The sequence below is a fragment of the Mastacembelus armatus genome, chromosome 18, assembly GCF_900324485.2.
Source record: "Mastacembelus armatus chromosome 18, fMasArm1.2, whole genome shotgun sequence".
In the NCBI taxonomy this organism is placed as follows: Eukaryota; Metazoa; Chordata; class Actinopteri; order Synbranchiformes; family Mastacembelidae; genus Mastacembelus; species Mastacembelus armatus.
The window spans coordinates 10,858,476-10,874,351 of NC_046650.1; the positions used below are offsets into that span (position 1 = coordinate 10,858,476).

At 41.5% G+C, this 15,876-nt stretch overlaps 1 protein-coding gene across 2 annotated transcripts in view; it reads left to right on the top strand.

The window, feature by feature from the left end:
* The window catches only part of svep1 (sushi, von Willebrand factor type A, EGF and pentraxin domain containing 1), a 68,578-nt gene that overhangs the window by 18,668 nt on the left and 34,034 nt on the right, over positions 1-15,876 (top strand). For both annotated transcript variants that reach the window (XM_026299390.1, XM_026299391.1), the window contains exons 3-4: positions 1,105-1,360; positions 2,582-2,758. In XM_026299390.1, the coding sequence (XP_026155175.1) occupies positions 1,105-1,360; positions 2,582-2,758 (433 nt within the window). The remainder of the gene's footprint in view (positions 1-1,104; positions 1,361-2,581; positions 2,759-15,876) is intronic.

The following is a 15,876-nucleotide window of genomic DNA, read 5'->3' on the forward strand; positions in this document are numbered from 1 at the left end:
GAAGTTTAGCCAATTAGACAATAAAGACCAGAGCTTTCTCTCCTGCTCTGTTCCTCTCACTTGGCGGTCACACCCTTGCATGTATCCTCTTTTTTTCAACTCGTATTTTACTGATATGCATAACCCTTATGTCCTTTTAAAACACATTCTTTGTGTCTTTTCTGAGATTATAGATAGATATATACCCATGATCTTTCTAACTTTCAGTAAGTAAGGAAATAGATATCCTACTGACTTCATCTTGGCTCATTGTGTTTCTTCAGTCTCATTTCTCTCCACCTTAAAGGGCCAACTTCTTTCTTTTCATCCGTTGTGCACTGGGTCTTTCCACTTAACCTCTCAACCTAATTTAAAACACCCTTACAACAAACCCAGACTCTTTCAGTTTGGCTTTCACAGCACAGTGAGCAGATGGTCCTGTTTTTTTTTTTTTTTCTTTACTCTAGAGAAAGTAAAGACATGTTTCCCTAACTTTAATGCCCTGTCTAATTGTATGTGGTAGATTGTAAACGATGGCTAAACTTAGTTGGGAACTGTAGCCGGTGTCTGGTGTGTGTTGCCCAGTGTACTCTGGTGGTTTTAGACCACTGGCAAGCAGCTGCGTAGTCTGTAGGAAAAATAATTACAATTGTTGAGCTTTCTCCTCTTTTTTTCTTTCTTTTTTTTTTTTTTTTTTTTTGTCCCTGCTTCTCAAACTGTCCTCATTGTCGGTCTTGCTGATGTAGGGTTTTGAGGAAGCCTAGAACTGAGGGCTGTTTTTAGTGGTTCTGTGTGACGTTCTTTGTTATTCAATGCAGTCATGTCACTGAAGTCGGAGCTGGTAGCACACTGGGAAGCAGAGTAGTATGTGGGTTATGTGTATTTGAATGGTCAGCCTTTACAATATATACAGAGAAAGCATGACTGCAGTAACTTAGGCACAGTTTTGTCTCACCTGTGGACTGTGGTGTCTATGTTAAGTCCTTTTTATTAAAGCGATTTGTGTTTCTTATTTGTTTTCCTGCCAAGCATTAGATGTGAAGAGTGATATTGCTGTCATATTATTAAAAAGGTTTGATTCAGTTACTTCATCACCTAATGAGTCGGTTTCTTCTTCTCTAACAGCAAATCCTGCGTCACTCCCGTGCCAACGCCACCAAGGCCATTTTCCTGATCACTGACGGTTACTCCAATGGTGGAGACCCGCGGTCAGTGGCAGCAACTCTGAGGGACCGTGGCGTTGAGATCTTCACTCTGGGCATCTGGCAGGGTAACATCAAGGAGCTCCACGACATGGCCTCGCATCCCAAGGACCAGCACTGCTACCTGGTGCACAACTTTGCAGAGTTTGAGGCCCTGGCTCGTCATGCACTGCATGAAGGTAAAAAAGAGAGATGTGGGTGACTTATTGCTGATTTGTTGGATTTTTTTTTTGTACAGAAGAAGCTAAACCACTTCCTTTATTAGTCTTTATATGACATACATGGTCACATCCAGGAAGGGAGTTCAGAAGTTAATTTGAAAGAAGCAGCTATTACAGCCTTAAATACATCTCACCACTTTCTCTCCTACACATTTTAGCAGCACAAGGGAGAGTTAATCAAACTCTTCTTGTTTAATCAAAGTTTAAACTACCACAACTATTCTTGTTACCAGCTGACCTATAGCAGTATTTTTTAGATGAAGGTCTTGACCCTGTCAGAATGCAATGTTCACATTAAAGGAAGCGGATAATATTTTAAAGGAAATCTGACAACATGCATTTCACATGGTCTCTTCTGTAATGTGCTGCCAACAGCCATCAGGCATCACTTCCATACAGACTGGACAGGCAAAGCACTTTTCCCACACTTGAGGGACACATCCCACAATTTGGTGATTAAAGGGGATTTGTCACTGTCTTTTACGCTGAAATATCACCTTAAAATAGGACAGTTTAGTTGTAAATTATGAATAGGACTACATACTGTATGCGCATGTTTATATACCGTTTCTAAAATCCCAGACAGTAGGTGCAGAAGCAGAGATCAGTGAGATAGTGCAGGGATCAGACCGTGAGAATAAAGGCAACACATATACTATCAGCTCAGCCTCCGGTCCGTCTTTCATGCTCTGTCTTGAAGTCTGCCTGAAGATGCTGTCAACAGCCTCAAAACACACACTCAGTTTTTTAAACTTGGAGCCACATGTTGAGCCACTCCTGTTACAGAAAGTACACCAGAGCTGTCTCTGTGATTTTCTCTGACCTGCTGCTTGCTCAGAGGAAGATAAAGGCCAGAACATCGTCCTCTAGAAATAAAATTTAAATTTCGTTTGAGATGTAACTCCTAGTTACAGTCCCAGCTTATTTCTTATGCAAAATGTCCAGCTTCCTTATTATAGGCTTTGTTGTATTGAATTGTGTACTTTAAAGAGTCTTAAATTAAAAATGTTTATTTTAAGTTGTCCCTTTGGAAATGTTTTATTACTCCATCAAGATAATCTATTTTAAATGTTCCATACTCACCCATCAACATGTGTCTGTAGCTTAATTCTCTACATGCTGGTGTATTCAGATCCTGCTGCAACCTCCTGCTTCTCTGCGTTTGTTTTCCACCCTCAGACCTCCCTACAGGCAGCTACATCCAAGAGGATCTGTTGCGGTGCTCTTCTCTGTGCGACGCGGGCAAGGACTGCTGCGACGTGATGGCAAGCTGCAAGTGCGGCACACACACTGGACAGTACGACTGCATCTGTGAGAAGGGATACTACGGCAAGGGTCTGCAGCACGAGTGCACAGGTAGGACACATACATATATGTCACACTCAGCCCCTGTGTGTCAGGGGTTAAGGAATGAGTGATATATCAGGCCAAAGCAGCAACATTAAAGAGGTAAACAGCATTTCTGTGAATTTAAGGTGTGTATAATAAGATCATTTCTTCATCAGTGCCTTGATAAAGCTCCCACAGTTGCTTGAGCAGCAAATAAGCAGACAACAAACTTACTTTACTTTTGCTGATAGTTTCTTTCTTATTGCTTCCCACTGCTTTGACCAACATTATTTTTCCCAGACTCCCAGTTTTCTTTTTCTTATCTCTTTTACCTGTCAGCACTTACTCCAGATCACGGCCTCTTGGCCTCAGGTTGCTGCTGTCTGAAATTGAAATAAGCAGCCTGTCCACCTAGCTCAGTTAAAGCTGCCCACAGGGCAGATCACTATCAGCAAACCCAATAATTCGCCGTAGGGGTGGAGGAATGAGAGCGCTGTGTTTGTGTCTCTATTCAAAACCTCAGTGGCCTTCCCTCACCTCTGACTTCTGACTCCCAGCTGAACACACCACATCCTGCTCTCCACCGTAGAGTTCTTCCTTGAAATTACATCTTACACGGTCAGTTTTTTCCTCCTCCGCTGCTGCTGTCATTGTCTCTGTTGCATATGCATATCCATTTGGTTAACTAAAAAAAGTTGGTTTCATTCATTCCCAGAGTGCACAGCCATGTGTGGGTCGTATGGGCAATTTTTTTGTTTAATTGCATCATTGTGAGGACATTTGACCTCGTCCTTATAACCTCAAAGGCAAGGCAAGGCAAGTTTATTTATATAGCACAATTCATACACAGAGTAATTCAAAGTGCTTTACAGAAATAAAAGACAGGTTAAAAATACATAAGCAGGAATAAAAAATAAAAAGTCACGCCACCACTTTGTTACCATATTTGCCCCTTATGATATCGACTATCGGACCACGCTGACCCATATTTGTGGGTCCTCTACTTTGTGGGTCTTTGAGAGTTAAGACATGGTTTTAGGATCCAGGTCAGAATAATGTCTAGGTTAGGGTTATGGTTTGACATGTAGTTGTGATGATTAGAGGGGAGGGAATGCATTTTCAAAGAATGAATGTCCTCACAAATAGAAGGACATGACTGTGTAATAGGAGGCAGCACAGTTTCAATTATACTCTTGTTTTGTCTCTTCTTCCTCTTAAACACAAACATTTACCTTTCCTCTCAAGTTTCTTCTAACCTGCTCAGTCTCCTCTAAATCTTCTCTGTAAATATGATTTTAGATAATATCAGTTAATGTGCTAAATGATGTGAAAACAATGGGGCCTTACAGTCAAAGACATAAACAGCTCTCTCTCTTACTTCCACACCATTATTATTGGGTTGACGCCTATAATCAGAAATTACAGAAACACTCTCCATAAATGAGATTAGAAGAAATTGATCTTTAATCGTCCCCAGACAGAAATGTTGGATATGTCTCTGCTGTGTAGAAGTGGTGAGGCACTGGCTCTTCTTTATGTGGGGAAACCCTCAGAGCACTTCAGTTTTTTTTTTTTTTTTTTTTGAAAGGCCCAGCCGCAGAACTGATAGATGATCTTTGTGGCTGTACATTAATTGTGCATTGCTTAAGTGCATTGCGGCAAATCAATCCAACATGGCAGACGATCAAGTGAAAACACTTGCCAGCAGCCCGTGTAATGACTGACTGAATGATTCATTTTCCTTTTAAATGCTCATTCTTTGGTCTGTTAAATCTCCAAGTCACACAGCTTAATGCTGCAATTTGATACAGGTGGGCTCTGTTATTTAAGCTTGAGGCTTGATACATTATTTTTATTGAATTTGCAACGCGGTAACATCGCAGTCTGTGTGATTGTTGGAGAGCAGAACTACTAACACATACACTGGCTGGAGTGTGTGTCTGTGTTTATGTAAGTGTGGTGTTGGACCTCAGTAATTTAGACGGCTCACCAAACATGCAGGGGAGACAGGTGGGAGGGAGCGACTAAGAAGAAAATCGGCGCTGAGTGCTCTGCTTAACAAAAGCAATGCCGGCACAAGTCATTTAAAATAATGGAAAACAAGATGCCATGTTCCTGGTTATTTTTGCCCTCTAGGTCTTTCTCCCTGTACCGAAGTGTTTTGAGTCCAGAGTTGGATAACCCACAGAGGAGGAAGAAAGAGACGTTTAAGTGACCAAATAAGTTTAAATAATTCAGGTCAGTGTTTCAGAGTAGGAGGATTTACAAAGCGAGAGCCAAAGTAAAGGGCATCGGGGTCATCATGCCAAAAAGCACGCCTCCCTAATTCCCATCAGATGCTGTCGAGACTGGAGCCCCACTCTGCTTATTAATCTGTTTAAATGCTTTAATTAATAGCAGAGTGCAGACTGCAGAGCTGGCTCAGCCGGCACGGGAAGGGAAGGACACAGCGAGGCGCTGCAACCGCAACTGAGCAGTGCTTCCTCTGTCTCTTTCTTGCTCATATAAAAAGGTCTCATGGGAGAGGAGTGGGCTATTTTATTGTGGACACTTCATTATCCATAAGTCGCTATTCTCATAATATATGGCTGACATGTACCCACAATGCACTGGCCCGTGCAGGAATATTTGTCACTGCAATTTTGTTGTGGATACTTTGGCAAGCTAAAGCAGCATTAGCCCTGTTCTCAGTTTTGATTTAGCTACATGGTGTGAAATAGCCTCATGCGTTGCTGAACACTACATTTATTGAAGGTTTTATTCTATGATATATTGCAAGGCTCTTTTTGAACTAGCAGTGGTTCCAAAACAAATTAATTTGCGGCGAGCAGAGTACGTAACCAAGAAACATACATGAAAACTCGACAAGCTCCCGCTGTTTGCAGAAAAATCAAGCGTCTCTGTTTTTCTGTTTCTTTAACCTCAGTGGGCTTGGCTGAACTGTATGTGTTTATGGGTCAGTGGTGCCAGGGCTTTGAGTGGCAGACAGACACGGCCATACGTTGCCAGAACTACAGTTGCTCTGCTTTTCCAAAACTTGATGGTCTGTGTGTGGCTTCAGGTGGGTTCAGTGTCTAGACTGGAGGTTTGGAGAGGTTTACTGCTTTTTGGACTTTGTTTTCTCACCTTTAATGATCTTTGACATTTCTGAAAATAATATGACCAAACCTTAGGCCTGTCAGTGGATTATTGTTATCACTGGCCAAAGGACTCTATTGCAAACACTATCCAAATCCCTACAGTGTACAGCAGTGTTGTTTATGGTTCTGTCGATGGCCAAGTGAAACAGCCTCTTCCACAAAACATGACTGGAATCCTATAAAATAGAAACAGATGAGACATTGGTGTCCCCCTTCAAATTCCAATCTCAAGCTGTCAATTCATGTATCGCAGAGGATCACCAGAGGAACAGGGAAGTGGATGAAGGAACTGAGGGGCTGCAATGGAGGTGCAGGAGGAGAAGTGCAGCATGTTTTCCTCCTGTCACACGTTGTGGCTTATCAGGCTCTTCTGTAGCCCGAGAGAATGACAGGGGCTCTGGACTGTGTCAACGTGCTATCAGCACAGACTTTGCCTTACTCAGGATGGCTCTGCTGAGGATGGATGGGGCAGAGAGACACCGAAAAGGAAGGAGAGCGGCCGATGGCATGAAAGCGTGAAGGACACAAAGAGAATAACATAAGGACATAAAATGGTGTCATTTTTACATTTGTAGACAATTTTAAGTTTTTATATTAAGTTAAAAAAGACTTTGGCTGCAGCAGAAATTCTTTCCATGTAGTTGAAATATTAGGCAGTGTTTTGTTCAACAAAAAATCTCAACTGAGTGAACTTTTAATTTTTGAGCTTTTAACTTTGTTGACCTTTTATATACTGACAACTGACCTAAGAAAAAAAACTTTTCAGTTTGAAAATCTCAGAAAAAGCTTTTAACTGGATCTTAGGTTACATTTTTTTTCTCAATTTACTGTTTAAAGAGTCAGCAATGAACTTTCCCTTTTACTGTGTTATCACTGTCCCGTTTCTCTGTTTGACAGTAAGAATTTCTCCCTTCCATTTTTATCTGAGTAGATAACATGCCGCTAAAATATTTACAATATTTAGTTTTATTGATGGATAGCAGGATAAGAGATGATTTACCCATTTTAAGGCAGTTATCAGGATATGAACTGGTGACTGGAATGCTGTTAGCCAAAGAGAACATTTCATACTAAAACAATTGCACAATGTTTACAAACCTAAGTTCATAAAAACCCCAAGAGGGAGGCACGTGGCAGCGGTGAGCTTCGACTCGACCCTGAATGCAACACATCCATCTCTGTGCTGGATGGACTGGACTGGAAACAAGAGGCATTCACTGCGTCTGTTTTGTAAATACTTGTGTCCTTGACGTGAATAATCAAGGGATTCATGTACGGGAAGCCATGAGGCGGATATAAATTAAACAGAGGAGTTAAAATGACAGAGAGAGGTGGACCTTGGTAAGTGTTGAAGTGCTGTAACCAGAGGAATGTTGCAATCATTATTTCTTTTTATTCTCTTTTCTGTCGTTCTGGCTTCATCCTCTTTGAGCGGTCCTGAAATGAAGAAAAGCCAAAATAAAAGCGCTTCAAAGATTACAGGTTTTTTATGAAACCTGAGGAATGTGGCTGAACTTCGTGCCACACTGGTTATCACCACCTCAGTCCTCAACACTCTGCAGCTCATCTCGTCCTGCACAGTCACACTAACACTTGCTCACACACCACTATATATTGTGCAGGGATCAACACATACACATTTTTGGCGAGCTTTGCGTTCACACACCTCTGACCCATTAAAATGTAATACGTTCAAGGATCTGACACATTCCAGATGCCTGAGAAGGCAATAGTGCAGCGTCTGTTTATATCACCTGAGCCAGCACACACACTCCATCGTCACTAGGGAGCCTTTAAATCTCAGATATGTACTTACATGCACTGTTAATAAGCTGTTTGTAGCACGTTCAAAGCAGGAAGATAGTGTAGGTGCATGAAATTGACAAAAATCTCTTGTTGATGGCACCAGAGGGATCAGAAATTTCAAGATATAATTTTTGGGCACCCAAAACAAAACTCAAGTACAAAGTTTTCAAGATACCTCATCGTGGCCCAAAGGGTTCATTCTCAGTGATTATCGCCCCCAAAAGGTCAAAAGGGGTTGAAATGCTTACCAATACCTTAGCTTAGTCTGGACCAACATGTTGGATGGACACATTGACAGGCCTGCCAAATTACATCCATTAGTGTCACTGCCAGCAGACGGATGAAAGTAGCCTAATACTTGGTCTTTGCTCTGCTTAATTTGCACTTAAATGTTTTCAAAAGTAAACATATTCCTACCAGAGGAGTGCATTTATCCAGCTCCTCCAGCAGGTTATGTAAATGTTCTTATAAAGACTCTCTATTTCCTCTAGCTGTAGAAATCCCCACAGCATCAATAACCACTGCAGACTGTCTGCTTCTGTACAGTATGTCTGTGTCTCTCCAAGTCCTTGTTTCTCAATGTTTTTATGGCGAGTAAAAACTTCAGTTGCACAACACGAAGTCTGGCTCCGTTTTGGTCTAGTTATGAGCAGGGGGCAAGCGTTATGGGCTTCCTGAGGACAAGCAGAGGAGGGCTTTTTGGGGCTGGCTCAAGTACCACCAATCCCCATTAGTTGCTTAAAATGATTGGATGAAAGTTCAGGTTTGTGGTTTTTTTTTTTTTTTTTGGTGAGAAGAGTGGAAACAGAAAGTGGGAGGGTGATCCCTTACCCCCAAAGCCTTGTGTGTTTTGTGTTGGATGGATGGAGAGCTTTCAGTGACATCAGTAAGGAGGGGGAAATACTACTGCCAACGAGCTGAGCTATAAGGATTATTTATATAGAACCGAACTGCAAAGTGATTTAAGACCTGTAACATATATTGTGCTGAATGATGATGTCTGATTACAGATGATTTAAAACTGGGATAAACGTTGGGTTTATTTGAGCTGCCCTCAGGTGTTTGAGGACAGTCTTTCATGTCATTTGGTGTTTGAAGTTTTAGAGCAGATTGGATACACCAGTCTTAAAGTAGAGTTTAGTCCGTCCCTCCACACCACATGTTCTAGCCTCGTTCCACTGGCTCTATCCTCATTAAGTGACACATATAGGTCTGTAAACGGCCTTAATTGATGACGGCTGCTGCTGTGTTTGTAGGTCAGAGATGCTGTAAAGAAGGCATGAAGTGTGTTATAAACTAAGGCTGTGTGTGTGTGTGTGTGTGTGTGTGTGTGTGTAAGAGATGAAGGAGTGAAGATATAAACTATTAGGAGCCTCCTCTATAGGAGAGCATGAAAAAGAAGGAGCCGTGAAACAGCCAGTGGTGGAAAGCAGAATTATTAATACTCCATCTGTCCATCTGTCCCTCCTTCTTTCTTTCCATTGCTCTGTCAATTTCTTTTATGCCTTTTGTGTCTTCCACCACCTAGGCCTCCTCCCTGCTCCCCCTTCTTCTCTTTCCCTTTTCCAAGACTCTTTCCAGCTACTGTCCTGTGTCTCCATGTGCACCAGATGCAAATGAGCCATTTCACAAAGAGGGATCACATAGAGCAGAAACACCTCTTGTTAAATCAGATCTGAGTATTGCCTAACGAGTAACAACAGTGGAGACGTAGCCATGCATTGCTGGCTGACTAATCTGTCAGCTAAGGTTGATTCCTTTTATTAATGCTATGAAGGTCTTAGTTATTGTTATTGTTCTGCTCTCACAATTATGGGATTATTCTGCATTTACTGTGATTTCTGCTTCCACTGGTAAAAAAGTGGGTGACAAATATTGTCATTGTGGAGGTATAGTACTAGTATACTAGGTACTTAAGGTGCTACGTACCAGTGTGTCTCACTGTAAAAAGTATTCATAATCAATAATGCATCACTTATTGGGTCACACTCTAGCCATGAACGATAATAAAACTCTACAAACATTTATTTTTTGTGCTTCCATTTCTTTCTGACTCACAATTTATCAAACTGACTGTCAAGGAAATTTAAGGTGGAATGAGTTTCTCCTTTAGCATCTTAAGGGTTTTTCTTCAGGGTCTTTTACGAGGACTGTACCCTCCTTTAAATGCAACTTGTTTGTCCCCTTTTGTTAACCTCTTGATTTTTTCAACGGCTTTCTCCGCTCCCTCCTACTTTCCTTTCACTGTCTGATCTCCTCACTGGTTGTGTGTGTGTGTGTGTGTGTGTGTGTGTGTGTGTGTGTGTGTGTGTGTGTGTGTGTGTGTGTGTGTGTGTGTGTGTGTGTGTGTGTGTGTGTGTGTGTGTGTGTGTGTGTGTGTGTGTGTTTGAGAGCTGTTGACCGAAATCTGTCAAGTCAGAAGGAGGTGATGAAGAGGCGCACACGCTACGTCAAAGGTCACAGGCTAAAGGAAGTTTGCAGCTGCCGGCTTTACTGGAAGAGAAGCATCTGTCCCTCTTTTTTTCTTGCTGTCTGATTTACCAATACTCCTTTGTTCTGACACAACAGCTTCTTCAACTCTGGGAATTTGGAGCAAAACAACAACAAAACTCCTGCATGTTTCTCTGAGATAGTGGAAAATGATTATCGGGTGTCAAGATTTTACAGGAAAGATGCCATCACTCTTCTCAGACCTGGTTGAGGAAATGTTTCTGTTTTTCTTCTTCTGTACACAACACAAAAAAACAAAGATGCACAATGAAATACAGAAACACACCAGCAAACAAAAAGCGTGGGCCTGCCAGTGAATCTGTTTAGCAGCATTACTCCCTGAGCTCCTTTCAGGAAATACTAACTGTGAGGCTACTGTGGGAATAGATCACTGTGTGTGCTGGTTTAGTCTATGTATATGAGCATGTGTGTGCATCCGGTGGTCGGGGGTGTTTACACATGACAGCACATCCTTCAAATCAACATGTAGGAATTTATCTTTTTATCGGTTAGTGTTGACATCCTGAGAGTTGTCCAAAGTGCACTGAGATCATCCCGCAGCCTTCTGTCAGAACATTTCTCAGCACACTCACATCTGTAATCAGGCACACCAGACTGGAGACCAACCTATGTTTGTAAGGTTGTTTTAAGCAGTTCCTGGAGTCTGTAATAAGCAACTGTCCTTGTCTCCTTGTCCTTGGGAATCCGCAGGAGATACTTAGCAATTGGGGTGAAGTCATTCTCCTTCCCAGTTTCTTCTTTAAAGACTGCCTTGTATCAGATTGCAGAACTTTCACTTTCTTGGGAACAAGGGGTCCACAAGGTCTTTATGTAGGTGGACAGCTGTGCAACAGCCACATCTCACCCCCATTCCTCATTTTTGCTCTTCAGTTCATCTGTAGAGCAGACCAGACTTGAGCGAGACTCTGGTGATGTGATTTAGAGCCTCCTGACATTCCACAGTGATGGGATTCCCAAACTTTTTCTGTTTCAGGTGACCCCGTGTACTGTATTGAGATTGGAAAGTTCCTGTGATGCTTATCGGTGGAGACACGGCCTGATTGCACATCTTGTATCGGTCTCGTTGCATGTCTTTGAGGACAGGGTGTGGTGAAAGCTAAACCGGGTGACAGCTTAGTGGATTGTAAGTCTGAAACCAGCTGCTGAAGTTTCCTGATTCATAAAAAAATAGGTGGACTAGTCATTTTATTAGACCTGAAGGGTTCCAGTGTTTTTCTTAAGGACACTTAAGAAAAGAGGAATTTTCCTACTGATCCTGTGTGTGACACTAATTTCCCTTTGTTCAGACTGTGGCATTGATAATTGGTATTGTTGCAATGCTAATGCTCTTCTGTCACGGCGGCTCGTTGCTGTAGGTGTGATTAAATGTGTGGGTCCTTACCTGGATGCTGGATCAGTGGTGTCAGCCTTTTTAAGCTCCTCTGGTGGTCCAGACAACTTCAGTGCGAGATGCATACAGTATAGTCTGCTCTCTTAGAATAAATATTGAAATAAAGGGCTGTGTTTACCTAAAATGAAACATTCTCACACGTTTCTTCATGTCTCTGTCATCCCCTTGCGTGAGTGCATGTGTGCTTTTGTGGGCCAGACTATACATTTTAATTGTTCATTTCCCTCATCTATTTATGCACCTCAAGTGTGCGCTGGAAGTCTCAGTTAAGAGTGGAAAGTTTCCCTTGCATGTGAACATTGTTTTCTCTGCGAAAAACCCAAAATTTAAAGTCCAACTTAACATTTCTTGTGTGAGAGGGACGTCGACCACAAGTGGCCAGGCCCCTGTCCAGATTTAGCAGCCTACTCGCAATATTGCTGGACTTCCTTGGTCTCCATTGTTTGAAGATGGCAAACAAGCACGAACAGGTCACGAATATTATAGGCTCACACGAATATTTGTTACTTTTACTGTCTGCTCTTCACATAATATCGTTAGCTACTCACTGTGGCAGCAACAGTAGGAGAGTGGCTGAAATATCCTCACATGGATGTGAAGTTACGACACAGACGTCAGCAACAACAGGCAAAATTCTGCATTTTGCCAAGTTTGCCAACTATTAACATCAAGTGTCTATTTTGTTTCTTGCCACTGTCTCACTAACTGTCTCTCTGTCATTGTGTCTACGGAGGCAGATGGTCCCTCTCTCCTTCTGGATCTCCTTTCATCGTTTCCATCCTGCTGCCTGGCTAATCGAACACAGTGTCCCCCAGAGACATGAGAGATTCTTGTGTGATTGTAACTTTGGCTCCTGGACCAGACTGATCCGCCAGTTTAAATTACTTGCTTCGCATTAGGAGAAAGGAGTTTAACAGACGAATGGGCCTGTGCTCGGTTTTGACATTGTGTTTTCTTTTTGACTTTTAGATTAATCCTAAGAGATTTTTTTTCCCCTCTTGTAAACGTTATTAAAGGCTAAGGCTGGAACTCTGACATGAGCTGTAGGTTTTTGTTTTCCATTTAATTTTTACACTTTAAAAGTTACGGTACAGTGAGTACTACTGATCATGTGAAGGTGTCAGAGAATTTCTGATTGAGGCTAGCAGCTCAAGGATACGTTACTGACATAACATACCAGTAGTTGAACTGCATCATGGGTAATGTAGGTGCCGTGTTTTGACAAGGAAAAAGAGCATGTAGTATTTAAAAAAAAAAAAAAAAAGCTGTATTTATTGATCTATTTATTGATATATTTGGTGCAATATTTTGAATATTTTTTGGTTTTGGTGACATTATGTGATTTATTGAAGGTATAATCCAGAATATCAGATTTATTCAATTAAAGAGGGCAGAGTGATGAGGGAATGGAGGAGACATGCCTTGTCTTTGATCATATCCACTCTCCTCCTCTCAAAGATGATTGTTTGGCCTGCTCACAACTTCCTTTATTAAAGTAATGTTTCTCTCTGATGTAGCCGATTTAAAAAAAAAAAAAAAAAAAAAAGTAAAAGATGCTTTAAAATTTGGAACGATATGAGAGCCTGTGGTGTTATGGCACATCATTTAACGTCATTATTAATTATTAGGATTGCTCAGATACTGCACTAAACAATCATCTTGTCATCCTGAGACTTTTACGTTTACTCCCTCTAGGATCATGCACTACATGCAGCTGTCAGAGATGGTTACAACCAGTCCAGAGCAGGCAGACTCTGTTTTATCATCTGGGTGCTGATGGTCCCTTTCCTCTCTAAATGAAGGACGCGGTGCCACCCGACAGCCACAGGCAGACGGTAGATGGACCCAAAATGAGACCTTTGCTTGCTGCGTTACTCAGAGCGGCACAGGGTCCAAACACACCTATTAACTACAGTATGGGGTCTGTCTTCTGGCTGGAGTCATGGAGGAGTGATACATTTAGAAGGAAATTCACACAGTTTTCTCCCTGCTTGCCTTCCAACTTTTCCATTTTATTTTAGATCCATGGCTGACTCTCCTTTAATCATTTATTCCCTCCTGTCCATCCATTCCTCCATCCTTCCAGAAGCCAAGTCTGGTCTCTCCACTCTCACTCTGGGGGTGTGGGGGTTAGTGTGTGACCATGCATCTATCTGTGTACATTTCTACCAGCCAGGAAATGACTTTTTATATTTTTGTAATACAATATTCTCACTATTGCACAATTATTATCCATGATAAAAACAAGTAAGCTTCTTGTAAATGAAGCTGTAAGACAGATTCCAGAGAACTTAAACAGGGGGGACACATTCAGCTGTAGTTCTGTCTTACGTAAGATGCCTCCACTGAATCTAATAGACTCAGAGCAGGCATCGGACGACAAGTTTCCCTCTTTTGTTATCAAATGAAAACTGCAGACAGACACACTGCGCCAGCACAGGTATACCACATGGTTTTCTGTGTGTGTGTTTGATGTGCGCTGGGTGTGTTTCAGTGCCAGCAGCCTGTGCTTGCTTTACAGTGGTTTTTAGGTTTTTAACATCTCCTGGATGACCTGCTGCGGCTGAGGAGGAGGGAGAGTGAGGGGTGAGGCCAGGCTGGCGTTAGTTCAGCGGTGGAAATTCACACCTGGCCACTGGCCTTGCAGCGAGTAAAAGAGTCGTAAAGAACGTTAGTACGGTGGAGTCTGTCACACCTACACACCAGCTTATGATTGAACCTGCTTGTTAAATGTTTGATAGTTTATTAAACAGATGAACGTCTGAGCTGCTGCCAACAAACTTAAGCCAGTGACGACAAGTAATGTTATAATCTTTTATGACCTGAAATAGTAGTGAAGCTCATAACTAGGCTAAGTTTTTTTTTTTTTTCTGGATTTTTTTAATAAAGGTTTGAATGATGTTCATGCAGGCAGTGAGTTCTCATCAGGAGAATTTATGATTTTCTTATTGAAAGTGCCCAGCACCAAAACTCTCTCTGTCTGGCACCCTTTTTTTTTCCTCCGTGGCCTGTTTTGATTTGGAAATTGCTGTACTCAACATTACATGGGTTTGTTTTTCCACTAGATGCAAACAACATTTGGATCTGAGCAGCAGGAATGAAATAACTGTTAACACATTAATTTTATTTTGACATGGTCAGACTAACTTTAACACGCATTAATAAAACCTACGTCATATGCAATAACTAGATTGTACAGAAGATAAAATGTCACTGATAACTCGATTGTTCTCAAACGTGTTTGTACGTAACCTGCTTTCATGTTGAGTGATCATATTACTAACATTAGCTAACCAAGCAGTAATTCCTCACAGCGTTTTCTTAACCATGGCTAAGAAACAGTGTGTGAATTACGTGTACATGAAAAGATCAACTGCAACGGTCACAGATGGAGTGGCTGCGATGTGTTTGTGCTGGTTACAAGTGCTTTGCATACACGGGAACACAAACAAAACAGAAGAAAATTGCTTCAAGTTTGCGGAGCAGCTGATGAAGGTTTTACCGTTCGGATGCATCGGTAATTGCCGTGAATTATGGGAATTGTCAGCACAGCGAATTTCTTGTGTGAAACTACCCATAAAATGGCTGATAAGAGCTGTTGTTTCTAATAATAACGTAATTCAAATAATCATAATCTGATCTTTGGAGCTAATTTAAACATCAAAGACTTTTGAGGATTACGTCACTGAAAGTATTTCAGCGAATTACATCACTAATCGCGCTTTTAATCAGGTAATCTGTAATTTACGAGCAGTCCCATGTGAAAGTAACCTTTAAACCCTGATAAGACCCATATGATGGATTGAGTCATTCATTTTCTCTCCTTTGTGATGTGCTGAGATGTGTTTTTAGAAGTTGATTGATGGTGAATCAAAGATTTTTGGAGGACCTTTTTATGACCCCTGTTTTTCATCTTGACAGTTTCTCCTCTGCTCAGGTGATCCTCATAGAAAACACTGTGTGTGGCTGTGTGTGCACATATGTAGGTGATCAAAAGGGTTTTTTCTGATGAAGCCCATGTGTGCTTATATGCAAACTAGAACTGGTTTAGATGCTTGTAAACTTTTTCTTTGATTTTTGCATTTCTTTGTAATGAAAATGGTCTGTGGTGTTTGGTTTCCCTCACTTGGAATAATTAAGTTGCTGAACTGAGCGATGTCTTTTTTACCTAACCAGTGAGATCATTTTGTCATTTTTGCCACATTTTCCGCCACTACATGTCCAGACATGACTATGATCAAAGTCTCCTCATAAATCTGTAAAGCTGTTTTTCAGTTTCACTCACAAAGCTTTTTTAG